General features: G+C 41.5%; 2 protein-coding genes across 9 annotated transcripts in view; one reads left to right on the plus strand and one right to left on the minus strand.

The window, feature by feature from the left end:
* Nucleotides 1-661: 661 nt before the first annotated feature.
* Nucleotides 662-20,059, minus strand: part of SLC1A6 (solute carrier family 1 member 6) — a 36,377-nt gene continuing 16,979 nt past the window's right edge. For 3 of the 8 annotated variants that reach the window (XM_036302626.1, XM_036302624.1, XM_036302623.1), the window contains exons 9-10: nt 19,482-19,616; nt 18,238-18,787 (exon numbers count right to left, since the gene is read on the minus strand). In XM_036302626.1, coding sequence (XP_036158519.1) covers nt 18,592-18,787; nt 19,482-19,616 — 331 coding nt within the window. In that variant the 3' untranslated portion in view covers nt 18,238-18,591. Of the gene's footprint in view, nt 688-895; nt 944-18,237; nt 18,788-19,481; nt 19,617-20,059 lie in introns of those variants that run through there. The other 5 variants (XM_036302627.1, XM_036302625.1, XM_036302628.1 and 2 more) reach the window with 4 other exon arrangements.
* Nucleotides 13,275-14,246, plus strand: LOC118652542 (olfactory receptor 7C2). The gene has a single exon (XM_036302440.1). It carries the CDS (start codon nt 13,275-13,277, stop codon nt 14,244-14,246), a length of 972 nt encoding a protein of 323 aa, XP_036158333.1.

Below are 20,059 nucleotides of genomic sequence, written 5' to 3' on the forward strand. Positions count from 1 at the left end.
AGGTGGATCTTTAGTGCACCTCCTCTCAGATCCAAACTGGAAATAAAACTAAACTGGGGAGCATTCACTATGAATTAGCAACTGAAGACTGGCTGAAGAAGAGACTTTAAAAAAAAAAAAAAAAAAAAAAAAAAAAAAAAAACCCTTATGTTTATTTATTTATTTAAAATTCTTTTTTTTCTGATTTTTTATTTTTAATATATATTTTTATTGTTAATAGATTACAGATGTCTCCCATTTCCCCAACCCCTTTACCTTCTTTCTCCCAGCCTCTACCCCCCACCCCTACCGAGGTCTTCATCACTCTATTGCCTGTGTCCATGGGCTATGCATATAAGTATGTAAGTTCTTTGGTTTATCTCTTCTCGTCCTCCCATCCCCACATCGAGGTATGTCAGTCTGTTCCATGCCTTCATGCTTCAGGCCTTATTTTGTTGGTCAATTCATTTTGTTCACTAGATTCCACAAGATCATGTGATATTTGTCTTTCTCAGATTGGCTTATTTCACTTAGCATAATAGTCTCCAGGTCCATCCATGCTGTCCCAAAGGGTAAGAGAGCCCTCTTTTTTACAGCTCCATAGTGTTCCATTGTGTAAATGTCCCACAGCTTTTTATCCACTCATCTTCTGATGGAGCTTAGGCTGTTTCCAAATCTTAGCTATTGTAAATAACATAGCTTTGCTGGCTTAGGAAAACAGAGACCAAAGACCCAATTAAAGCCATTGTGCCAGCTAAACCCAAGGACAAATGAAGTCAGAGGAACAAAAAGCAAAAACCCGATTAAAGCCAGACAGATCTAAGATAAAAGTAAAACAGTAAATCAGACCAAAGAATAAACAACCCAAAACTCCCCTATACACTCATTTTGATGCATCAGCATATTAAAAACGCACCTGGAGAGCTGATGACTATTCTACGAAATTCTCCCCTGAGATTCTTGCCTGCAGGGGAAAAAAAAAAAAAAAAAGAAAGGATAAAAAGCCCTCAGGACAAAAGCTCAATGCGAGCTTGCCCTAGAGCACACCCATGCCCCTTCCCGGGCATGAACTTATTTCTAAGGGTCCCCACGCGACCTGCAGCCAGGGGAGCAGTGGGCAGTGGTAGCTCCACGCCTGATCCTGTCTCCAAGGCCCCCTTTATCTCTGACCTCTCAGGGAGCTAAAGCAGCCCCACTAGGCTCGCTTCTTTCCTATAACATTTCTAGAGCCAAGAAAACAGCCTCGTCAGAGGAATGGCGGTGTAAGGGCGCATCTCTCCTCTCCCCCTAACATCTCAACAAAATAACCACCTGCAATTCAATAAAGAAGTCCCTGCTCAACACAAATGCACGCCTGAGAGACCTGCACACCGGAACAGCGACGGTGGGCTCCTTGGAATAAGCGGGGAGACGAGAAGGGAGGGAAGCCAAACACGGCTACAGCACAGCAGCGTGTCTGCAGCGCAGCTGGAAACTGGCAGCAGCAATTATGGGCACCTCCCTCAGCTGGTTGGAACGAACAGAGAGCTAACCGGGCAAGTGGCTAGCTAGCTGTTGGAGTTGCCACTGGTAGCGGCATTGAGTAGTCGTGCACACTAGCAGTGAGAGTCTGAAGCTGAGGGCGTGTTGTGAATGGGGTCTGAGTTGCATGCGTGAGCTGCGAGTCAGCAGACACCCGCCCTACAGAGCTGCTCTGCACGGCGGGGCCTGGCTGCGGGGTTTCAGGCAAAGACAGGAAATCGCAGAGCCCTGCCACTGATTAGACTCCCAAATCTCGCTTCCCGTTGCCCTTGGAGTTGGCTCCAGGAGTGTATTATCTGCGGGCCAAGAGCTAGGGCAGCAGAAACACAATTTCCCTCTGTGACTGAATCCCAAGGAGGGGTGCTTGGGCTGGACCTGCGGAGATCAGGGGTAGCCATTGCTCTCAGGGGAAAAACAAACCTCACCCCCAAGCAACAGAGGCTCAAAACTGTGAGGCCACAGAGGATAAAAATCTTGCAGTTCAGTGCCATCTACTGGAACAAAATAGGAAGACCTCCTCAGAGATAAATGGGAAAAGGTTAAACAGTGAATGCCATAAACAACCACAACAACAATGATGACCAGAAAGAAAAGGAAAAATCCCCCAGAAAACAGACTGGAACACATGGAATTATGCAAGTTGAATGACAGAGATTTCAAGATTGCAGTTCTGGAAATACTCAATGAGATGCGAGAAAATGCTGACAGGCAATTCAGCTCACTCAGAAAATAAATCAATGAACACAATGAGTATTTCTCCAAAGAAATTGAAATTTTAAAAAAGAATCAAGCAGAAGTTGCAGGAGGCCGCCCATTGTCTTCACTAGCAGAGAAGTGCAAACAAGGATCCCGGAATGCTGGTGACCCTTGAACCCACGGCAAGGGCGTGAGTTTTGCACAGATTGTCTAGTCCTGTCAATGGGAGCTCAAGCTATTTCCTGATCAAATAGCCTTAGAGTAAATCCTTCTAATATATACTGACCTTTAAGATAGCCTGTCTGTTACTGCAATTACCTGAGTGGCTAAGGACTTCAGGTGTAACCAAGGTTGAATAAAAGGCTGGCGAGGCCTGGGCACAGGTGGAAGTCCTTTCCCTTGACTTGGACTTGCCCACCTGGCCCCCCAATATTTCCAAATTATCTCTTGTCTTGTCTCTTTCATTTGTGTGTGGCTCCTCTTCCAGATCCTGAACCCTGAACCATGCGGGACGTGAGGAAACACACATACACAGAAGTTCTGGAAATGAAGCAGGCAATTAAAGAAATTAAGAGTGAGTTGATGAGCATAGGAAATAGAACCAACCAGCTAGAGGAAAGAATTTGTGATATTGAAGGTAGGAATCAAGAAATGATGCAGAGGGGAGAAGAGAGAGATCTGAGAATAAAGAAGTATGAAATAGCCCTACGAGACCTCTCTGATTCCACACAAAAAAATAAATAAATAACATCAGAATCATAAGCATAGCGGCGGAGGAAGAGAGAGAGTATGGAATGGAGAATCTATTAAAACAAGTAGTGGATGTGAACTTCCCAAATCTATGGAAAGAACTAGATCCTCAAATCCAAGAAACAAACAGAACACCTAGTTACCTCAACCCAATGAGGCCCTTTCCAAGGCACTTGGTAATGAAGCTGTCAGAAATTAGTGACAAAGAAAAAAATCTTCAAAGCATCCACAGAAAAGAAGGAAAACTCATCAGAATTTCACCTGACTTCTCAGCAGAAACTCTGCAAGCCAGAAGAGAGTGGAACCAAATATTCAAATGTCTGAAAGAGAGAACTTACCAGCCACGCATATTATACCCAACAATATTATCCTTTAAATATGAAGGAAAAATAACAATATTCCCAGACATACAGAGGCTGAGGTATTTTATAACTAGAAAATCTCCATCAGAGAAAATACTCAAGGAAGTTATTCTACCTGAAACAAAGAACATAAGGTCATAACACTATCGGTAGGATTGCCAAAAAAACTGGCAGCATAAACAGGGATAGTTTGTGACAATAAAAACATACAAGGGGAAGAGGGACAGGTTTGAATAGGCAAAGGAAGATGAAGATCAGATGCACTCAAAAGGGGAAAAACTATGGTATATATGCAACTTCACTTTTTATAAAACTAATGGCAATCACACACAAAAATCCCCCAAACAAGACATATAGCTTAAAAAATCAAAACAAAACAAAAAAACAGGAAACATGTATGGAATACCACCAAACAAAAACAACAGATAGAAGCATAAAGGAAAAAAAACCAATGGAGGCACAGAGTTACCAGAAAACAAAAGATAAAATGGCTCTAGGAAATCCTCATACATCAATAATTACCCTAAATATACGTGGTCTAAATTCACCAGTAAAGAGGCACAGAGTAGCAGAGTGGATCAAAAAACAAAACCCAACCATATGCTGCCTACAAGAAACTCATCTAAACAGCAGAGACAAAGGTAGATTCAGAGTAAAAGGGTGGAAAATGATTCTCCAAGCAAATAAAATCCATAAAAAAGCAGGTGTAGCCATACTTATATCTAATAAGATAAATCTCAAGATAACAAGAGACAAAGATGGACACTTTATAATGATAAAAGGAACACTACATCAAGAAAACATTGCAAAAAAAAAAAAAATCCAAAACCGGTTTGGCTCAGTGGATAGAGCGTCAGCCTGCGGACTGAAAGGTCCCAGGTTCGATTCCGGTCAAGGGCATGTACCTGGGTTGCGGGCGCATCCCCAGTGGGAGGTGTGCAGGAGGCAGCTGATCGATGTTTCTCTCTCATCGATGTTTCTAACTCTCTATCTCTCTCCCTTCCTCTCTGTAAAAAAATCAATAAAATATATATATATATAAAAAAAGAAAACATAGCACTTCTTAATATTTATGCACCCAACCAGGGAGCACCAAAACATATTAAACAGCTACTCACAGAACTAAAGGGACAAAAAGATCAAAACACAATTATAGTTGTAGACCTTAATACTCATTGACAGCTCTAGACAGATCAACCAAATAAAAAAATCAATAAAGAAATATAGGCCTTAAATGAAACACTAGACCAAATAGATATAATTGACATTTACAGAACATTTCATCCCAGAAAATCAGACTATACATTCTTCTCCAGCGCACATGGAACATTCTCAAGGATAGACCATATGTTGGGTCACAGAACAAGCATCAACTAATTCAAAAAGATTGAAATTATTCCAAGCAAATTTTATGACCACGATGCCTTGAAATTAGAAATCAACTGCAAAAAGGAGGTTAAAAAAAAAACCCACCAGAAAAACTACAAATACATGGAGATTAAACAGCATACTACTAAAAAATGACTGGGTCAAAGAAGAAATAAAAGATGGGATCAAAAGGTATATAGAGACAAACGAGAATGATAACACTACATATCAAAACCTCTGGGATTCAGCAGAAACTGTAATAAGAGGAAAGTTTATATATCACTACAGGCCTATCTCAAGAAACAAGAGAAGGTCCAAGTAAACAACCTAATATCACACCTTAAAAGACTAGAGAAAGAAGAACAAAAGCAACCCAAAATTAGCAGAAGAAAGGAAATAATAAAAATTAGAGCAGAATTAAATGAAATAGAGAACAAAAAGACTATACAAAAAATCAGAGAGAACCAAGATGGCGGCATAGGTTAACGCCAGAGTTTGCTGCCTCGAACAACCACTTCAAAAGTGAAACTAAAAGACGGAACGGACATCACCCAGAACCACAGGAACGCTGGCTGAGTGGAAGTCCTACAACTAGGAGGAAGGAGAAACGCATACCGACACTCAGAGGAGGCGCAGTGCTGAAGTCAAATACTGAGGTGCAGAGTGCATGCAGAGCGGGCTGGTGGCTGAGGGTGCGGTTGGCGTTTTCAATCGGGAGGGAGTCGCAGACTCTGAGCTCCAGATCCGGGCGAGTCTTTAGGGACCCTGACTCAAACGGGAGAAGCGGGACTGTCTGGCTTCGGTCAGAGCGAGTGCAGCTTTCTCTCTGAGGTTTGCAGTGGTTGCTGGGACTCAGAGAGGCAGAGCCCCTGGGGACAGGACTGAGAGCCACCATAACTGCTCTCTCCGGCCCACCCTGTTGATCCCGTGTGACCCACCCACCCCGCCCAAGCCCTGCACAGAGCCATTTGCCTGATAGCCTCAGGCAAACGCCAGATTAGCACCTCCCTAGAGGACAGAAGTTCTCTCACTGCAGACACAGCTGATTCTCACAGCCACTTGGCCTGGAGGTCAAACCCTCCCTGGTATTAGCTACAACAATCAAGGCTTAACTACAAGACTGCGCACAAAGACCACTAGGGGGTGCACCAAGGAAGCATAACAAAATGTGGAGACAAAGAAACAGGACAAAATTGTCAATGGAAGATATAGAGTTCAGAACCACACTTTTAAGGTCTCTCAAGAACTGTTTAGAAGCCGCCGATAAACTTAATGAGATCTACAAGAAAACTAATGAGACACTCGATGTTATAGTGTGGAACCAACTAGAAATTAAGCATACACGGATTGAAATAACGAATATTATACAGACTCCCGACAGCAGACCAGAGGAGCGCAAGAATCAAGTCAATGATTTGAAATGCGAGGAAGCAAAAAACACCCAACTGGAGGGGCGGAATGAAAAAAGAATCCAAAAATGCGAGGATAGTGTAAGGAGCCTCTGGGACAGCTTCAAGCGTACCAACATCAGAATTATAGGGGTGCCAGAAGATGAGAGAGACCAAGATATTGAAAACCTATTTGAAGAAATAATGACAGAAAACTTCCCCCACCTGGTGAAAGAAATAGACTTACAGGTCCAAGAAGCGCAGAGAACCCCAAACAAAAGGAATCCAAAGAGGACCACACCAAGACACATCATCATTAAAATGCCAAGAGCAAAAGACAAAGAGAGAATCTTAAAAGCAGCAAGAGAAAGAAACTCCGTTACCTACAAGGGAATACCCATACGACTGTCAGCTGATTTCTCAACAGAAACTTTGCAGGCCAGAAGGGAGTGGCAAGAAATATTCAAAGTGATGAATACCAAGAACCTACAACCAAGATTACTTTATCCAGCAAAGCTATCATTCAGAATTGAAGGTCAGATAAAGAGCTTCACAGATAAGGAAAAGCTAAAGGAGTTCATCACCACCAAACCAGGATTATATGAAATGCTGAAAGGTATCCTTTAAGAAGAGGAAGAGGAAGAAAAAGGTAAAGGTACAAATTATGAACAACAAATATGCATCTATCAACAAGTGAATCTAAGAATCAAGTGAATAAATAATCTGATGAACAGAATGAACTGGTGATTATAATAGAATCAGGGACATAGAAAGGGAATGGACTGACTATTCTTGGGGGGGAAAGGGGTGAAGGAGATGCGGGAAGAGACTGGACAAAAATCGTGCACCTATGGATGAGGACAGTGGGTGGGGAGTGAGGGCGGAGGGTGGGACGGGAACTGGGAGGAGGGGAGTTATGGGGGGGAAAAAGAGGAACAAATGTAATAATCTGAACAATAAAGATTTAATTTAAAAAGATCAATAAAACAAAGAGCTGGTTCTTTGAAAAGATTAATAAAATTGACAAACACTTGGCTAGGCTCACTAAGGAAAAAAGGGGAAAGACCCATATAAACAAAATCAAAAATGAGAGAGGAGAAATTACCACAGACATCACAGATATACAAAGGATCATACTAGAACATTATGAAAGCCTTTATGCCACCAAATTCAATAACCTAGAAGAAATTGATAAATTCCTAGAAACATATAACCTACCTAGACTAAATCATGAAGAACTGGAAAATCTAAATAGACCGATCAGCAGTGAGGAAATTGAAACAACCATCAAAAACCTCCCAAAAAAACCAAAAGTCCAGGACCAGATGGCTTCACCAGTGAATTCTACCAAATGTTCAAGGAAGAATTAAAACCTATTCTTTTCAAACTTTTCCAAAAAATTGAAGAAGAGGCAATACTTTCTAACATATTTTATGAAGCCAATATAACCCTGATACCAAAAACTGGCAAAGATAACACAAGAAAACTACAAACCAATATCCCTGATGAATATAGACACAAAAGTCCTAAACAAAATACTAGCTAATCGAATACAACAGTACATCCAAAAAATAATACATCACGATCAAATGGGATTCATTCCAGGGGTACAAGGATGGTTCAACATTCTCAAATCAATCAATGTAATACACCACGTTAACAAAAGAAAGGATAAAAATCATATGATCTTGTCAATAGATGCATTAAAAAGCATTTGATAAGATACAACATCAATTTATGATTAAAATGCTCAATAAAATAGGAATAGAAGGAAAGTACCTCAATATAATAAAGGCCATATATGATAAGCTCTCAGCCAATATCATACTCAGTGGTGAAAAACTGAAAGCTTTTCCCCTAAGATCAGGAAAAAAAACAAGGATGTCCACTCTCACCACTTATTCAACATAGTACTGGAAGTTCTAGCCAGAACAATAAGGCAAGAGAAAGAAATAAAAGGCATCCAAATAGAGAAGGAAGAAGTCAAACTGTCACTTTTTGCGGATGAAATGATGCTGTATATAGAAAACCCTAAAGACTCTACTAAAAAAAACTACTGGAAACAATAAACAAATACAGTCAAGTTGCAGGATACAAAATCAATGTGCAAAAATCCATTGCCTTCCTGTACACTAGCAACAAAACTTCAAAAAAAGAAATAGAGAAAACAATTCATTTTGCAATAGCAACCAAAAGAATAAAATACCTAGGAATAAACTTAACAAAGAATGTGAAAGACCTACATACTGAAAATTATAAAAAATTATTAAAAGAGATTGAGAAAGACACAAAGAAATGGAAAAGTATTCACGGATTGGAAGAATCAACATAGTTAAAATGGCCATTTTACCCAAAGCAATATACAGATTTAATGCAATCCCCATCAAAATCCCAATGTCATTTTTTAAAGAAATAGAATGAGAAATCATTAGATTTGTATGGAAACACAAAAGACCCAGAATAGCCAAAGCAATCCTGAAAAAAAAATAATAATAATAAGGCTGGAGGTATCACACTACCTGATTTCAAAATATACTACAGAGCTACAATACTCAAAAGAGCATGGTATTGGCAGAGAAACAGATACACAGATCAATGGAACAAAATAGAGAGCCCAGCTGTAAAACCACACATATATGGACAGATAATTTTTGACAAAGGAGCCAGAAATGCATATTGAAGTAAAGATAGTCTCTTCAATAAGTGGTGCTGGGAAAACTGGCAAGCCACATGCAAACAAATGAAACTGGGTTGCAGTCTGTCCCCATGTACAAAAATTAATTCAAAATGGATCAAAGACTTAAACATAAGACCCGAAACTATAAGTAACATAAAAAATATATAGGCACCAAACTTATGGACCTGGTGGTAGAGAACATTTTATGGACTTGACCCCAAAGGCAAGGGAGGTAGAAGCAAAAATAAATGAATGGGACTATATCAAACGGAAGAGCTTCTGCACAGCAAAAGAAATGGACAACAAAACAAACAGGCAGCCAAACAGATGGGAGATGATATTTGCAAACAGTAGCTCTGACAAAGGTTTAATTTCCAAAATATATAAAGAACTCATTAAACTCAACACCAAACAAATAAACAGTCCAATCAAAAAGTGGGCAGAGAACCTGAAAATCCACCTCTCCCAAGAAGACATACAAACAGCCATTAGATATATGAAAAGATATTCAACCTCACTGGTAATCAAGGAAATGCAAATTAAAACTACAATGAGACACCACCTTACACCAGTTGGAGTGGCCATTATCAACAAGACAAGCAATGACAAGTGTTGGAGAGATTGTGGGGAAAAGGGAACCCTCATCCACAGCTGGTGGGAATGTGAACTAGTACAACCACTATGGAAAGCTCTAAAAATAGAGCTACCATGTGACCCAACAACCCCACTTCTGGGTATACACCCAAAAAACTCGAAATCATTTATTTGCAAAGATATATGCACCCTTGTGTTCATTGCAGTATTATTCACGGTGGCCAAGACTTGGAAACAGCCAAAGTGCCCTATGGTAGAGGACTGGATAAAGAAGATGTGGTACATGTACACAATGGAGTACTACACGGCCATAAGAAAGGATGAAACAGCATCATTTACAACAACATGGATGGACCTTGAGAGCATTATGCTAGGTGAATAAGTCAGACATAAAAAGCTCAGAGCTATATGATTTCACTCATATGTGAAATATAAAACTGAAACTTATGAACACAAACAACAGTGTGGTGGTTGCCAGAGGGAGGGGGTAGGGGAAGAAAGGGGTCCTAATATGAGGTGACAGGAGATTTGACTTTGGGTGGTGGGTGCATGGTGCTATATACAGATTTTGTAACTTAGTAATCCACACATGAAACCTATATGTTCATGTTGACTAATGCCACTCCAATAAAATTTAATTTAAAAAATAAATTAACAAAAATAAAACAGCCTAAGATGATCCCCCCCAAAAAAAAAGAAAAAAAATCATGCACCAGGCTCTCCCCTGTTGTTTCTTCTACCCTTGTTTCTTCCTTTGTTTCACTGTCCCCAGTGTTAATGAACATACTCTCAAGTCCGCCTGGACTCCTGTTGTGAAATCTTTCCTACAGGAAGTCAAGGACCCACACACCACAGGCCAGCCTGAGGCAAACCCACTCCAGCAACAAAGAGATGGGATAAATGTAGCTGGCACCTAAATCGACCCCAAGGGTACAAAACTAGAAGAAGGAAAAGTTCTGTTTTGTTTTTGTTCCTTCACTCCTGGGAACCAAATTGTTCAGAGAATAGAGCAACCAAGGAACAATTAATTTAATGAAGATTTGTGAGAATTCAGTCTCTAAAGCCCCAGAAACAGTACATATGTCCCTTACGTCTCTCACCTACAGATCAACTATTCCAGGAAGGAGGGAGTCCAACTCTGCTTTTCAGAGCACAGATGCTTGATGCCCCCTCCCTGCCCTTCCTTGGAGCTGGGTTAAATATCCATCACCCAGGGAAGGAAGGACCAAGGAAACTAGTGGTTCGGCAATACCATCAGATACCTGCTGTGGGAAACAGGTATGGAGGCAGGCAGAGCTCTCAAAGGATGAACTTTGATGGTACAGATGGGGTTCTACCCTCTTGACACTCTGAAGTGCACAATACTGCGCTATAGCAGATCTCTAGAACTTATTCATCTTGCGTAAGAGAAGTTTTATACCAATGGGCTGGAAATAATGAATTGGCAGCTGAAAACCTCTTTTAGCTGTGTATAATTTTAGTTAACATAAAACAAATATGTAAACCAGTAGCCACTTATTTTTATATTTATTTATATTTATTTTTAAATAATCACTCGAGGCACAATAGTGAGAATCCATTTACTTAAAACATTCTACACAATACAATTCCTGTGTCTCTCTCAATTTCTCTTTCTCTCAGCTTCCTTTTCTCTCTCTCTTCTGGGACCCAATTCTAAGGGTCTCTGACCTTCCTAATGGAAATTGACTTTCTCTCTGCCCCCAACATCTGTCAAGAGTTTCATACCCAGCCATCTTAGCCATTTATTCAGGAGCCACTACAAGTTCCTCTATCAAAGATTCACCCATATTCTTCTATCTATAAAATTGTATTCAGTCATTTACTCACTCCTTCATTCAAACAAGAAACATTCCCTGGAATTCTGCCTAGTGAGGACTTATTCTGGTAAGTTTATTCATACCTCTTATGATCTCAAGTTAATTAATGTTTCTGTGTCTTAGTTTCCACATTTGTAAGATGAGACTACTGATAGTATCCTCTTCATAATGATAATATGAGAATTAAATTTAAAAAGATAAAAACTGGGAAGATTTTTGTGTCTATAACCTAGTGAACACCTATACATTTTAATTGTCACCATTGTATTATTGTAAGCAAATATTCATTGTTAAATCAAAAAATAGTGGTAAAAAAGAGTGATGATGATAAAATAAGCCAAGGCATATAAAATATAGCACAAGTGCTCAACACATGGAAAGCCTCAAGAAACTTTAGCTAATTTAGTAAATTTATCACTCTCATTTTTGTGTATTTGCAAGTTTCCAGTCCCTGTTCCAAGACATTTAAATTTTTGTTAATATGTGAAATAATTGTAATCTATTTTCTAAGAGATTTTCCTAGACATGTAAACACTGCTGGGGGGTTTTCCCTTGCACCCACTTTTTGTTATTTTTTATTTTTGACTAATTTTAGATTTATAGAAAACTTACAAAGATAGTACAGTGAGTGCCCACAATGATGCAATGTTTTGGAACTAGATGGAAACAATGGTTGCAAAACATTCTGAAAATACTATATGTCACTGAATTCCACTTTAAAATGGCTACTGGTGCCCTGGCCAGATGGCTCAGTTGGCTGGATCTTTGACCCATACAGCAAAAGGTTGTCGGTTCAATTCTCCATCAGGGCACATACGTAGGTTGCAGTTTGATCCCTGGTCGGGGTGTGTCTGGGAGGCAACTGATTGATGTTTCTCTCTCACTTCAATATCTCTCTCTCTCTCTCAAATCAACAACAAAAAAATATCCTCGAGTGATTATTTAAAAATAAATATAAATAAATATAAAAATAAGTGGCTACTGGTTTACATATTTGTTCTGTGTTAACTGCCTTACTAAAATTATACACAGCTAAAAAAGGTTTTCAGCTGCCAATTCGTTATCTCCAGCCCATGGTAAAAAAAACTTCTGTTATGCAAGATGAGTAAGTTCTAGAGATCTGCTATAGTGCAGTATTGTGTATTTTAAAGTGTCAAGAGGATCGATCATAGGTTACCACAAACACACACACACACACACACACACACACACACACACACACACAGAATACAGGAACATTTCTTAAGGTGATGGTTATGTTTATTACCTTGATTGTGGTGTTGGTATCATGGTTGTATGCATATGTTTAAACTTAACAAGATATATACATTAAATAGGTGCAAAGTTTTGTAAATCTTATACCTCAATAAAGCTAAAAAGAAAAGATGAACTCATGTGAAAAACAAACTGAATGTTTAGAAGCATTAGGAGATTATATTTAGAAATTCCGTTTTTTATTTTATCTAGGAACACTAGTAATATACATGAAATGTAGACTATGATTAATAATAACATGGGTTATTATTTTTGTTAGCAGGAGAACCCAAGGTCCAGACAATCTAATATACAGAAACCACGGCACAATAAAGGAACCTCTTAGTTACTAGAAGGTCTGCCTAGAGTTAGGAAAACCCCCTATCCTACAAGTACTGAGCAAAAAGTGCCAGAGATGCTGGGAATGGGATGACTGCTTAGGGATGCAGGCAACCACTGCTCAAGAAGTAGTCCTCGACTTCGAGCATCAGAGTTCCTGAGAGGGCATGTTAAAGCACGGACACTGGCTCCACACCCAAGCATCTGATTCAATAGGCCAGGTGAGCCCCAGAATGTGCATCCCTAACAGCTTACCAAGTGATGCTGGTCAGGGACCACAACTTGAGAACCACTGGACCTAGAGGCAGACATTTTCCCAGGTAACTACAGTAACCACAATTTGCCAGCAAAGAAGGCCAACCATTCATTACCTAAGATGAATGACTATGATTTTCCTGGGTTTGGATTAAGGATATTTCTATCATTCCAAGGATTTCTTATTTGAAGTGAAATTTGTGTTGTTGTTTGTTTGTTTGTTTTCCTCCTTCTGGGCAAACCCAGCAGCTCCATGGAAAGAGGAAACCAAACAAGAGTCAGAAATTTTCTCCTCCTGGGATTCTCAGAGAAGCCGGACCTGCAGCCTCTCCTCTTTGGGCTGTTTCTGTCCACGTACTTGGTCACATTTACCGGGAACCTGCTCATCATTCTGGCCATCAGCTCCGACTCCCACCTCCACACACCCATGTACTTCTTCCTCTCCAACCTGTCCTTGATAGACATCTGTTTCACCTCCACCACCATCCCAAAGATGCTGGTGAACATCCAGACACAGAGCAGAGCCATCACCTATGAAGGCTGCATCACCCAGATATTTTTTTTCATTGTGTTTGGGTGCTTGGACAATTTACTCCTCACCATCATGGCCTATGACCGCTTTGTGGCCATCTGTCACCCCCTGCACTACGCCGTCATCATGAGCCCTCGGTTCTGTGGACTGCTGGCTCTGGGGTCCTGGTGCATCAGTGTCATGGGCTCCCTGCTTGAAACCTTGACCGTCTTGAGACTGTCCTTCTGCACAAACATTGAAATCCCACACGTTTTTTGTGATCTCCCTGAAGTCCTGAAACTCACCTGTTCTGACACCCTCGTCAATAACATGGTGGTATATTTTGTGACTATTGCCCTAGCTGTTTTCCCTCTCTCTGGAATCCTCTTTTCTTATGCTCAGATTTTGTCCTCCATCCTGAGGATTTCCTCCGCTGGTGGCAAGTACAAAGCTTTCTCCACCTGTGGGTCTCACCTGTCAGTGGTCTCCTTGTTCTATGGCACAGGTCTGGGGGTCTACCTCAGTGCTGCAGCCACTTCATCCTCTAGGACAAGTTTGGTGGCCTCAGTGATGTACACCATGGTCACCCCCATGCTGAACCCCTTCATCTACAGTCTTCGGAACAGGGACATGAAGAGGGCCCTGGGGGAACTCCTTATCAGGGTGGTAACTGTCAGGAATAAAGCAGTTACAGGACCCCCAGTGAGTAACTGAGCACATAATACTGAGGACCAGAAATGCTGGCTTCTTTTATCCCATATTTTTCATTTTCTTTTCTTTTTTTAATATGTTTAATTGATTTTTTAGAGAAAGAGGAAGGGAAAGGGATAGAGAAATAAAACATGGATGAGAAAGAAACATCCATCAGCTGCCTCCTGCACAGCCCTTACTGAGGATTAAGCCCAAAATCCAGGCATTGTGCCCTGACCGGGAATCGATCCAGCTACTTCTTGGTTCCTGGCTCAACACTCATCCACTGAGCACACAGGCCAGGCCATTTTCTTTTTCTTTTTCTTTTTCTTTTTCTTTTTTTAAATATATTTCTTTATTAATTTCAGAGAGGAAGGGAGAAGGAGAGAGAGATAGAAACATCAATGATGAGAGAGAATCATTGATCGGCTGCCTCCTGTACGTCCCCTACTGGGGATCAAGCCCGCAACCCAGGCATGTGCCATTGGCCAGAATCAAACCCGGTACCCCTCAGTCCACAGGCTGACGCTCTATCCACTGAGCCAAGTCGGCCAGGGCCAGGCCATTTTCTTAAGTTTATATGTTTTAAAGCAAAACTTTCCTTGGGTCTTCTTTGTTCTCTCACCATTTTTTCTTCAGGTCATATCTTGGATTCTCTTTTTCACTTTACAACTAGTCATTTTAACTTTACATAAATAAAGCCTGGTGCTTTCTCAGTTATCTTAAGTAATGGTTTGGATTTTTAAAAAATATTAAGTCTCCTACTGTATCTCCTATGGAGACTCTGTGCCCTGCTTTGGTCACAGGGGTTCAGGATTATGGAGGTGGAGACAGAGCTTGGCTTGTTTCCAGGGCGCTGCCTGCTGAGCCAGAATCACTCCTAAGGCAGCTGCATTAACCTGCAGATGTGATGTCTAGGTTCCCTTGGTTCCCAGGTAACTCATTAAGACAGCCTCATTTCAATACACGTATCATGTGCCTATACGTCTCTTTGTAGCCTACCGTCTAGATTTCCAAATGTGAGATATAAGATGACATTTTTTTAAAATTTGTCAACTTTTAAGATTATTTTCCTTGAAAGATTAAAGGAGGCAATGATAAACCTTTTTCCTCTGACATTGCTTTTGATAAGAATTTGTCAATGTTATTAGAGTTAAATTGGAATTGATGTCAACTAACCAATAAGACAAAATAGAGCGCTCATAAAAATATCTCAAGCTTTTAAAATGTATCCTCAGAAGTGATGCGATGTGTACCTAATTTGGAAGCCCTGCAAACTCATTTACAGGGATGATTCCTGAGGTTATGTGACATTCAGTCAAGTTGCAGAATATGAAATCAATATGTAAAAATATATTGATCATATGAACATGCAAAGAGAAGAGAGCCATCTACCAGCTACGGAGAGAAGCCTCAACAGACACCAGTCCTGCTGACAACTTGATCTCAGACTGCCAGCCTCCAAAAGTATAAGAAAATTAATGTCTGTTATTTAAGCCTTCCAGTCTGTGGGACTTTGTCATGCAGCCCTGGCAAAGTCATATACCCTGCTCCTACAAGGAGCACACTGGAAGCACAGACCACTGACCATGGGGTGGTGTGAGGCCAGAGGCTGAATTTCTGGTTTGAGTCTGGGATCCCGGGCAAAGTTCCCCAGGGTCAAATGTGGAGTAGGACGTTTTACACTGTAAACCTCCAGAAGGACTATATCTGGCAAGAAGGTCTCCTTGTGGTTAACTGGGCACAAATTCATAACCAGAGTCTAGCACCTATTGCTGTCAGAGGCCTTCCCTGCACTGTGCATTTCAGGGAAAAGCCTCAGGCTGAGCTGCCAGCCTTCTGCACTGTGTTCCTGCCATCTTAGTTTACCCTTATAAGGGAGTTCCTGGTATCATCTTCCAATCCGTGGGCTGAAATCTGCCTGATCTTGCAACTACACAGTAACATCTTCATGTGCATCTACACTGACCAATCAGAGCAGCTCCATGATGATCAATCAGAACACATGATGCTGACCAATCAGGATAGTGCTCTTTGGACCAATCAAACTGTGCCCACTTGATTCCTCATTCACCTAAAAATGGACCAATCAGAAACCAGGGCAGGAACTTTCTCTGTAAAAGGCAGACTCCCTTTGCCTCAGCAGACACACTTTCCATTTCCACCAGAGGCTGCATTTCCCCTAGTTGCAAACTGTTCACCTAACTGTTCACCAAACTGTTCACCTCTCTTTTCCACACCTCAGATTGGGGACTTTTGTCAACAATAAGCAGAAGAGGCTCTTGCCTTTGCATGAATTATTTCTTGTCTCTGACCATAAATGTCTCCATGGTAACTACAAATAGATCAAAGAATTCTAGAATTCTCTTCCAAGTTCTCTCAATTATTTATGTCCAGTGGTTCTCTCAGGATTCCAAAAGTTGGGATGGGGGCATTCCAAAACATACCTGTGCTTGAATATCCCTTGGAAAGGACAGATGCTCAAGTGAAGCTTAATTTAACTTAGAAAAAAAAAATAATGTCATGTTTCCTGGACAAAAGGGCCATGGAGTTGAGTTACCTGAGAGGTAGAATCATTTTACTCTTTGTTTACTTCACAGGTGTTTTCTCCAAACCTTTAATAAAGTCCCATTTAATGTCCCACCTGCAGGAAAATAATGCTAAAAGGCCAACATCTACCCTTGTGTAGTTAGGAGACACAGAGCCCCCTGAGGTTAGCATGGGGGTGGGGTGCCTAGGCCAATTGCTCTCAAGAATCAAGAGTTGGGGCTACTCATCCCATTGGAAGCTGCTTCCTCTATTTTCAACTGTGGAGTGTATGAAATAAAAGGTTAAGTCAGATGGCTAGGGGTGCTCAAAGCCTGCACATCCCAAAGAAAAGATTGGATCTTTATTGGTTCCTGGGAGGTGACCTTTGAGCCCTTGGGATATCTTGCCTGATAAAAGTGTCTTTGGCCTGGCTGGTGTGGCTCAGTGGTTGAGCATTGACCTAAGAACCAGAAAGTCATGGTTTTGATTCCTTGTCAGGGCACATGTCTGGATTGCTCGATCCCCAGTAGAGGGCATGCAGAAACAGCTGATCCATGATTCTCTCTCATCATTGATGTTTCTCTCTCTCTCTCTCTCTCTCTCTCTCTCTCTCTCTCTCTTTCTCTCCTCTTCTCCCTTTCCCTCTCCCTCTGCCTCTCCCTCTCCTATCCTCGCTGAAATCAGTAAAAACATTTTTTTAACAATTACATTATTTTTAAATCATAGGAAAATGTATTAATTAATTAATTTATTTATTTATCTTAATCCTTACATGAGGATATTTTTCCATTGATTTTTAGAACAAGTGGAAGAGAGAGGGAAAGACAGAGAAATATTGATGTGAGAGAAACTCATGGATTGGTTGCCTCCTGCACATGTCCCAACCAGGGTCTGGGCTGAGGAGGAGCCTGCAACCAAGGTACGTGCCCTTGACCAGAATCGAACCCAGGACCCTTCAGTCAGCAGGCTGATGCTCTCTCCACTGAGCCAAACTGACTAGGGTAAAAAAAACTTTTTCATTTTTTTAAGTGTCTTTGTATGCCTGGAGTCTTGCGCTATACCAGGTAGTCTATGCTGACAGTGTAATTTACAGCAAATGCCTATTTTTGTTCACTGGGCAATGCTGTATTAGTTTGACCTCTGGGGGAACTGAAGAATGAGTAACTAAGATCAGCAGGCACTCCATACCTGCACACAAAACTCCCAATAAAAACCCTGGACACTAAGGGTCAGGTGAGAGTCCCTAGCTGGCAATACTTTATGTGTTGTCATGCACTGATGGTGGCAGAAAAAGTGCCAGCCACGCAATTCCACTAAGAAGGGACAACTGGAAGCTCACATCTGATGTTCCCTGGACCTTGTCCCATGAGCTACTTGCCTTTGCTGATTTTAATCTGTGTCCTTTCACTGCAATAAACCAGAAATGTGAGCATCACAGCTTTGCTGAGTTTTGTAAGTCCTCTTTACCAATCATGGAACCTGAAAGTGGTCTTGAGAACCTCCCAACACAGAGGCCATGGATATTGTTTTATTATAAGAAATAGTGGTTTCCCTTTACCTCCTTCAATTACACTGCTCCTTAAGGAAATAAGGAGCACGAGATGACCCCTCACCTTGTTGAACCTGAAGCTTCCTATACCCACAACCCCAGGAAAAACATTTCCGATTTCCACCCTTGCCCAACCTCCCTCGAGTTCTCAGTATAGGCTCAGAGAGAAATGAAGACTGTGGACATCCTTTCATTCCTGCTCCTTTATCTTAGTTTCCCTCAAACACGTCGGACAGAATATGTGTTCAGGGTGTGGGTCATTCAGGCAGTGGGTTTTTCCCAAGACATCCCTCACATGGCACTCTCATTGCCACCCCGTCCCCTAGATGCCCCCTTCTCTTGTGCCATGAGTGACTTGTAGGGCTTCCCCAGGCTGGGGAGGGTGAGCTCAGCTTCCTGCAGATCTAGCTCCCGCTGAGACAAGTGCTCAATGACGGCTGCTCCAATGGCATCCCCCAGCACATTGGTCATTGTGCGAAGTCGATCTCTGGGGAAGGGAGAGGAGAGAACGTTAACCATTAACTTCCATTAACCAAGGCCGGAAGAGCACCGGAGGGGAGATGATATGGCAGAGGGGGTTCCCTAAGTCTGAGAGTTGGGGGGTTCACATTCCAATCCAATTCCAGACCAAGCAGGTCTCCTCCTCTCTCTGTCCTCAGTTCCCCTCCTAACAGAAAGAGAATGGAGGGGAATGAGCAATTAAGGTCAGCTCTGATATGCTCACATTTGATCTCAGCAACACAAATTTTTTAAGGATGTAAATATTCAATATAGAAAATAAGGAGTTATGAGCTGAACAGCATACAGAATGAGGAAGTCCAGACTTATTTTATGTAACCCTCCTATTTTTAAAGTTGAGACTTTTAAAAATATATTTGCATTCCAGCTCTGTCCCACAGATCACCTTTTGTGACTTCTACATAAAACAGATAAAAAGGGGGCCTTTCTGGTTGATGGGTAAAACCTCCATCACTTATCTCCTTTTTGCCCTACTTCCCAAGGTTAATTCTATGGACTTTGGGATCCACAGGCCATGGTTAGGAGTATTCCCAAGGACCCCTTTCACTCTAAAATTCTAGAACTCTGTGTCCTTGCTAGAATGAGGACTCATAGGTTGGGGGATCCTGAATGGAAAGCAGGGGTTTGAGGAGAGATAGCAGCAGGGTCTGAAGGACACTCACAGGAACCAGTCCACAGCTATGATCAGCGTGATGTCTTCAGTGGGCAGGCCGACTGATGTGAGCACAATGACCATGGTGACCAGACCTGCCTGGGGAATGCCAGCAGCCCCAACGCTAGCCGCTGTGGCAGTGATACTGCAAATGGAGAGAGAACACAGGGAAGCAGGAGACGAAAAGGGAGAGATGAGAAAGATAGTGAGAAAGAGTATGCAGAAGGAAAGAAGTGAGTTCCCCAGGGCATCTTAAATTAAAGTCCCCCCAAATAAAAGGCAAATCCAGTGTGACTCATGGAGTGCCAGTGCAGATGGGTCTTCTCATCCTTTGCTGGGATCTCTTTGGAAGTCCATCTAAGATGGACTTTTGAACATTTAGACAACTCATATTGTAGGTGCAAGAGTAGGTGTTTAACTGAACTGCCTTGTGGGCTGGAAGAGGGCAGAAGAATCACCCCAGGCAGCAGCCATAGACCAGGTGATTGAGTTCCCTGTATGCACATATATTGGAAATAGGTAGGTTGGTACAGCTGCCAGGAATGGAACTCTGGAAGAGGGGCAAAGTTTAGAACCAAAAGAAGAAAT

Source organism: Myotis myotis, unplaced genomic scaffold, assembly GCF_014108235.1.
Source record: "Myotis myotis isolate mMyoMyo1 unplaced genomic scaffold, mMyoMyo1.p scaffold_m19_p_32, whole genome shotgun sequence".
Taxonomy (NCBI): Eukaryota; Metazoa; Chordata; class Mammalia; order Chiroptera; family Vespertilionidae; genus Myotis; species Myotis myotis.

Bases quoted from the DNA above. Each gene is read 5' to 3' on its own strand.
- LOC118652542 (XM_036302440.1), top strand. From the start codon at position 13,275: ATGGAAAGAGGAAACCAAACAAGAGTCAGAAATTTTCTCCTCCTGGGA.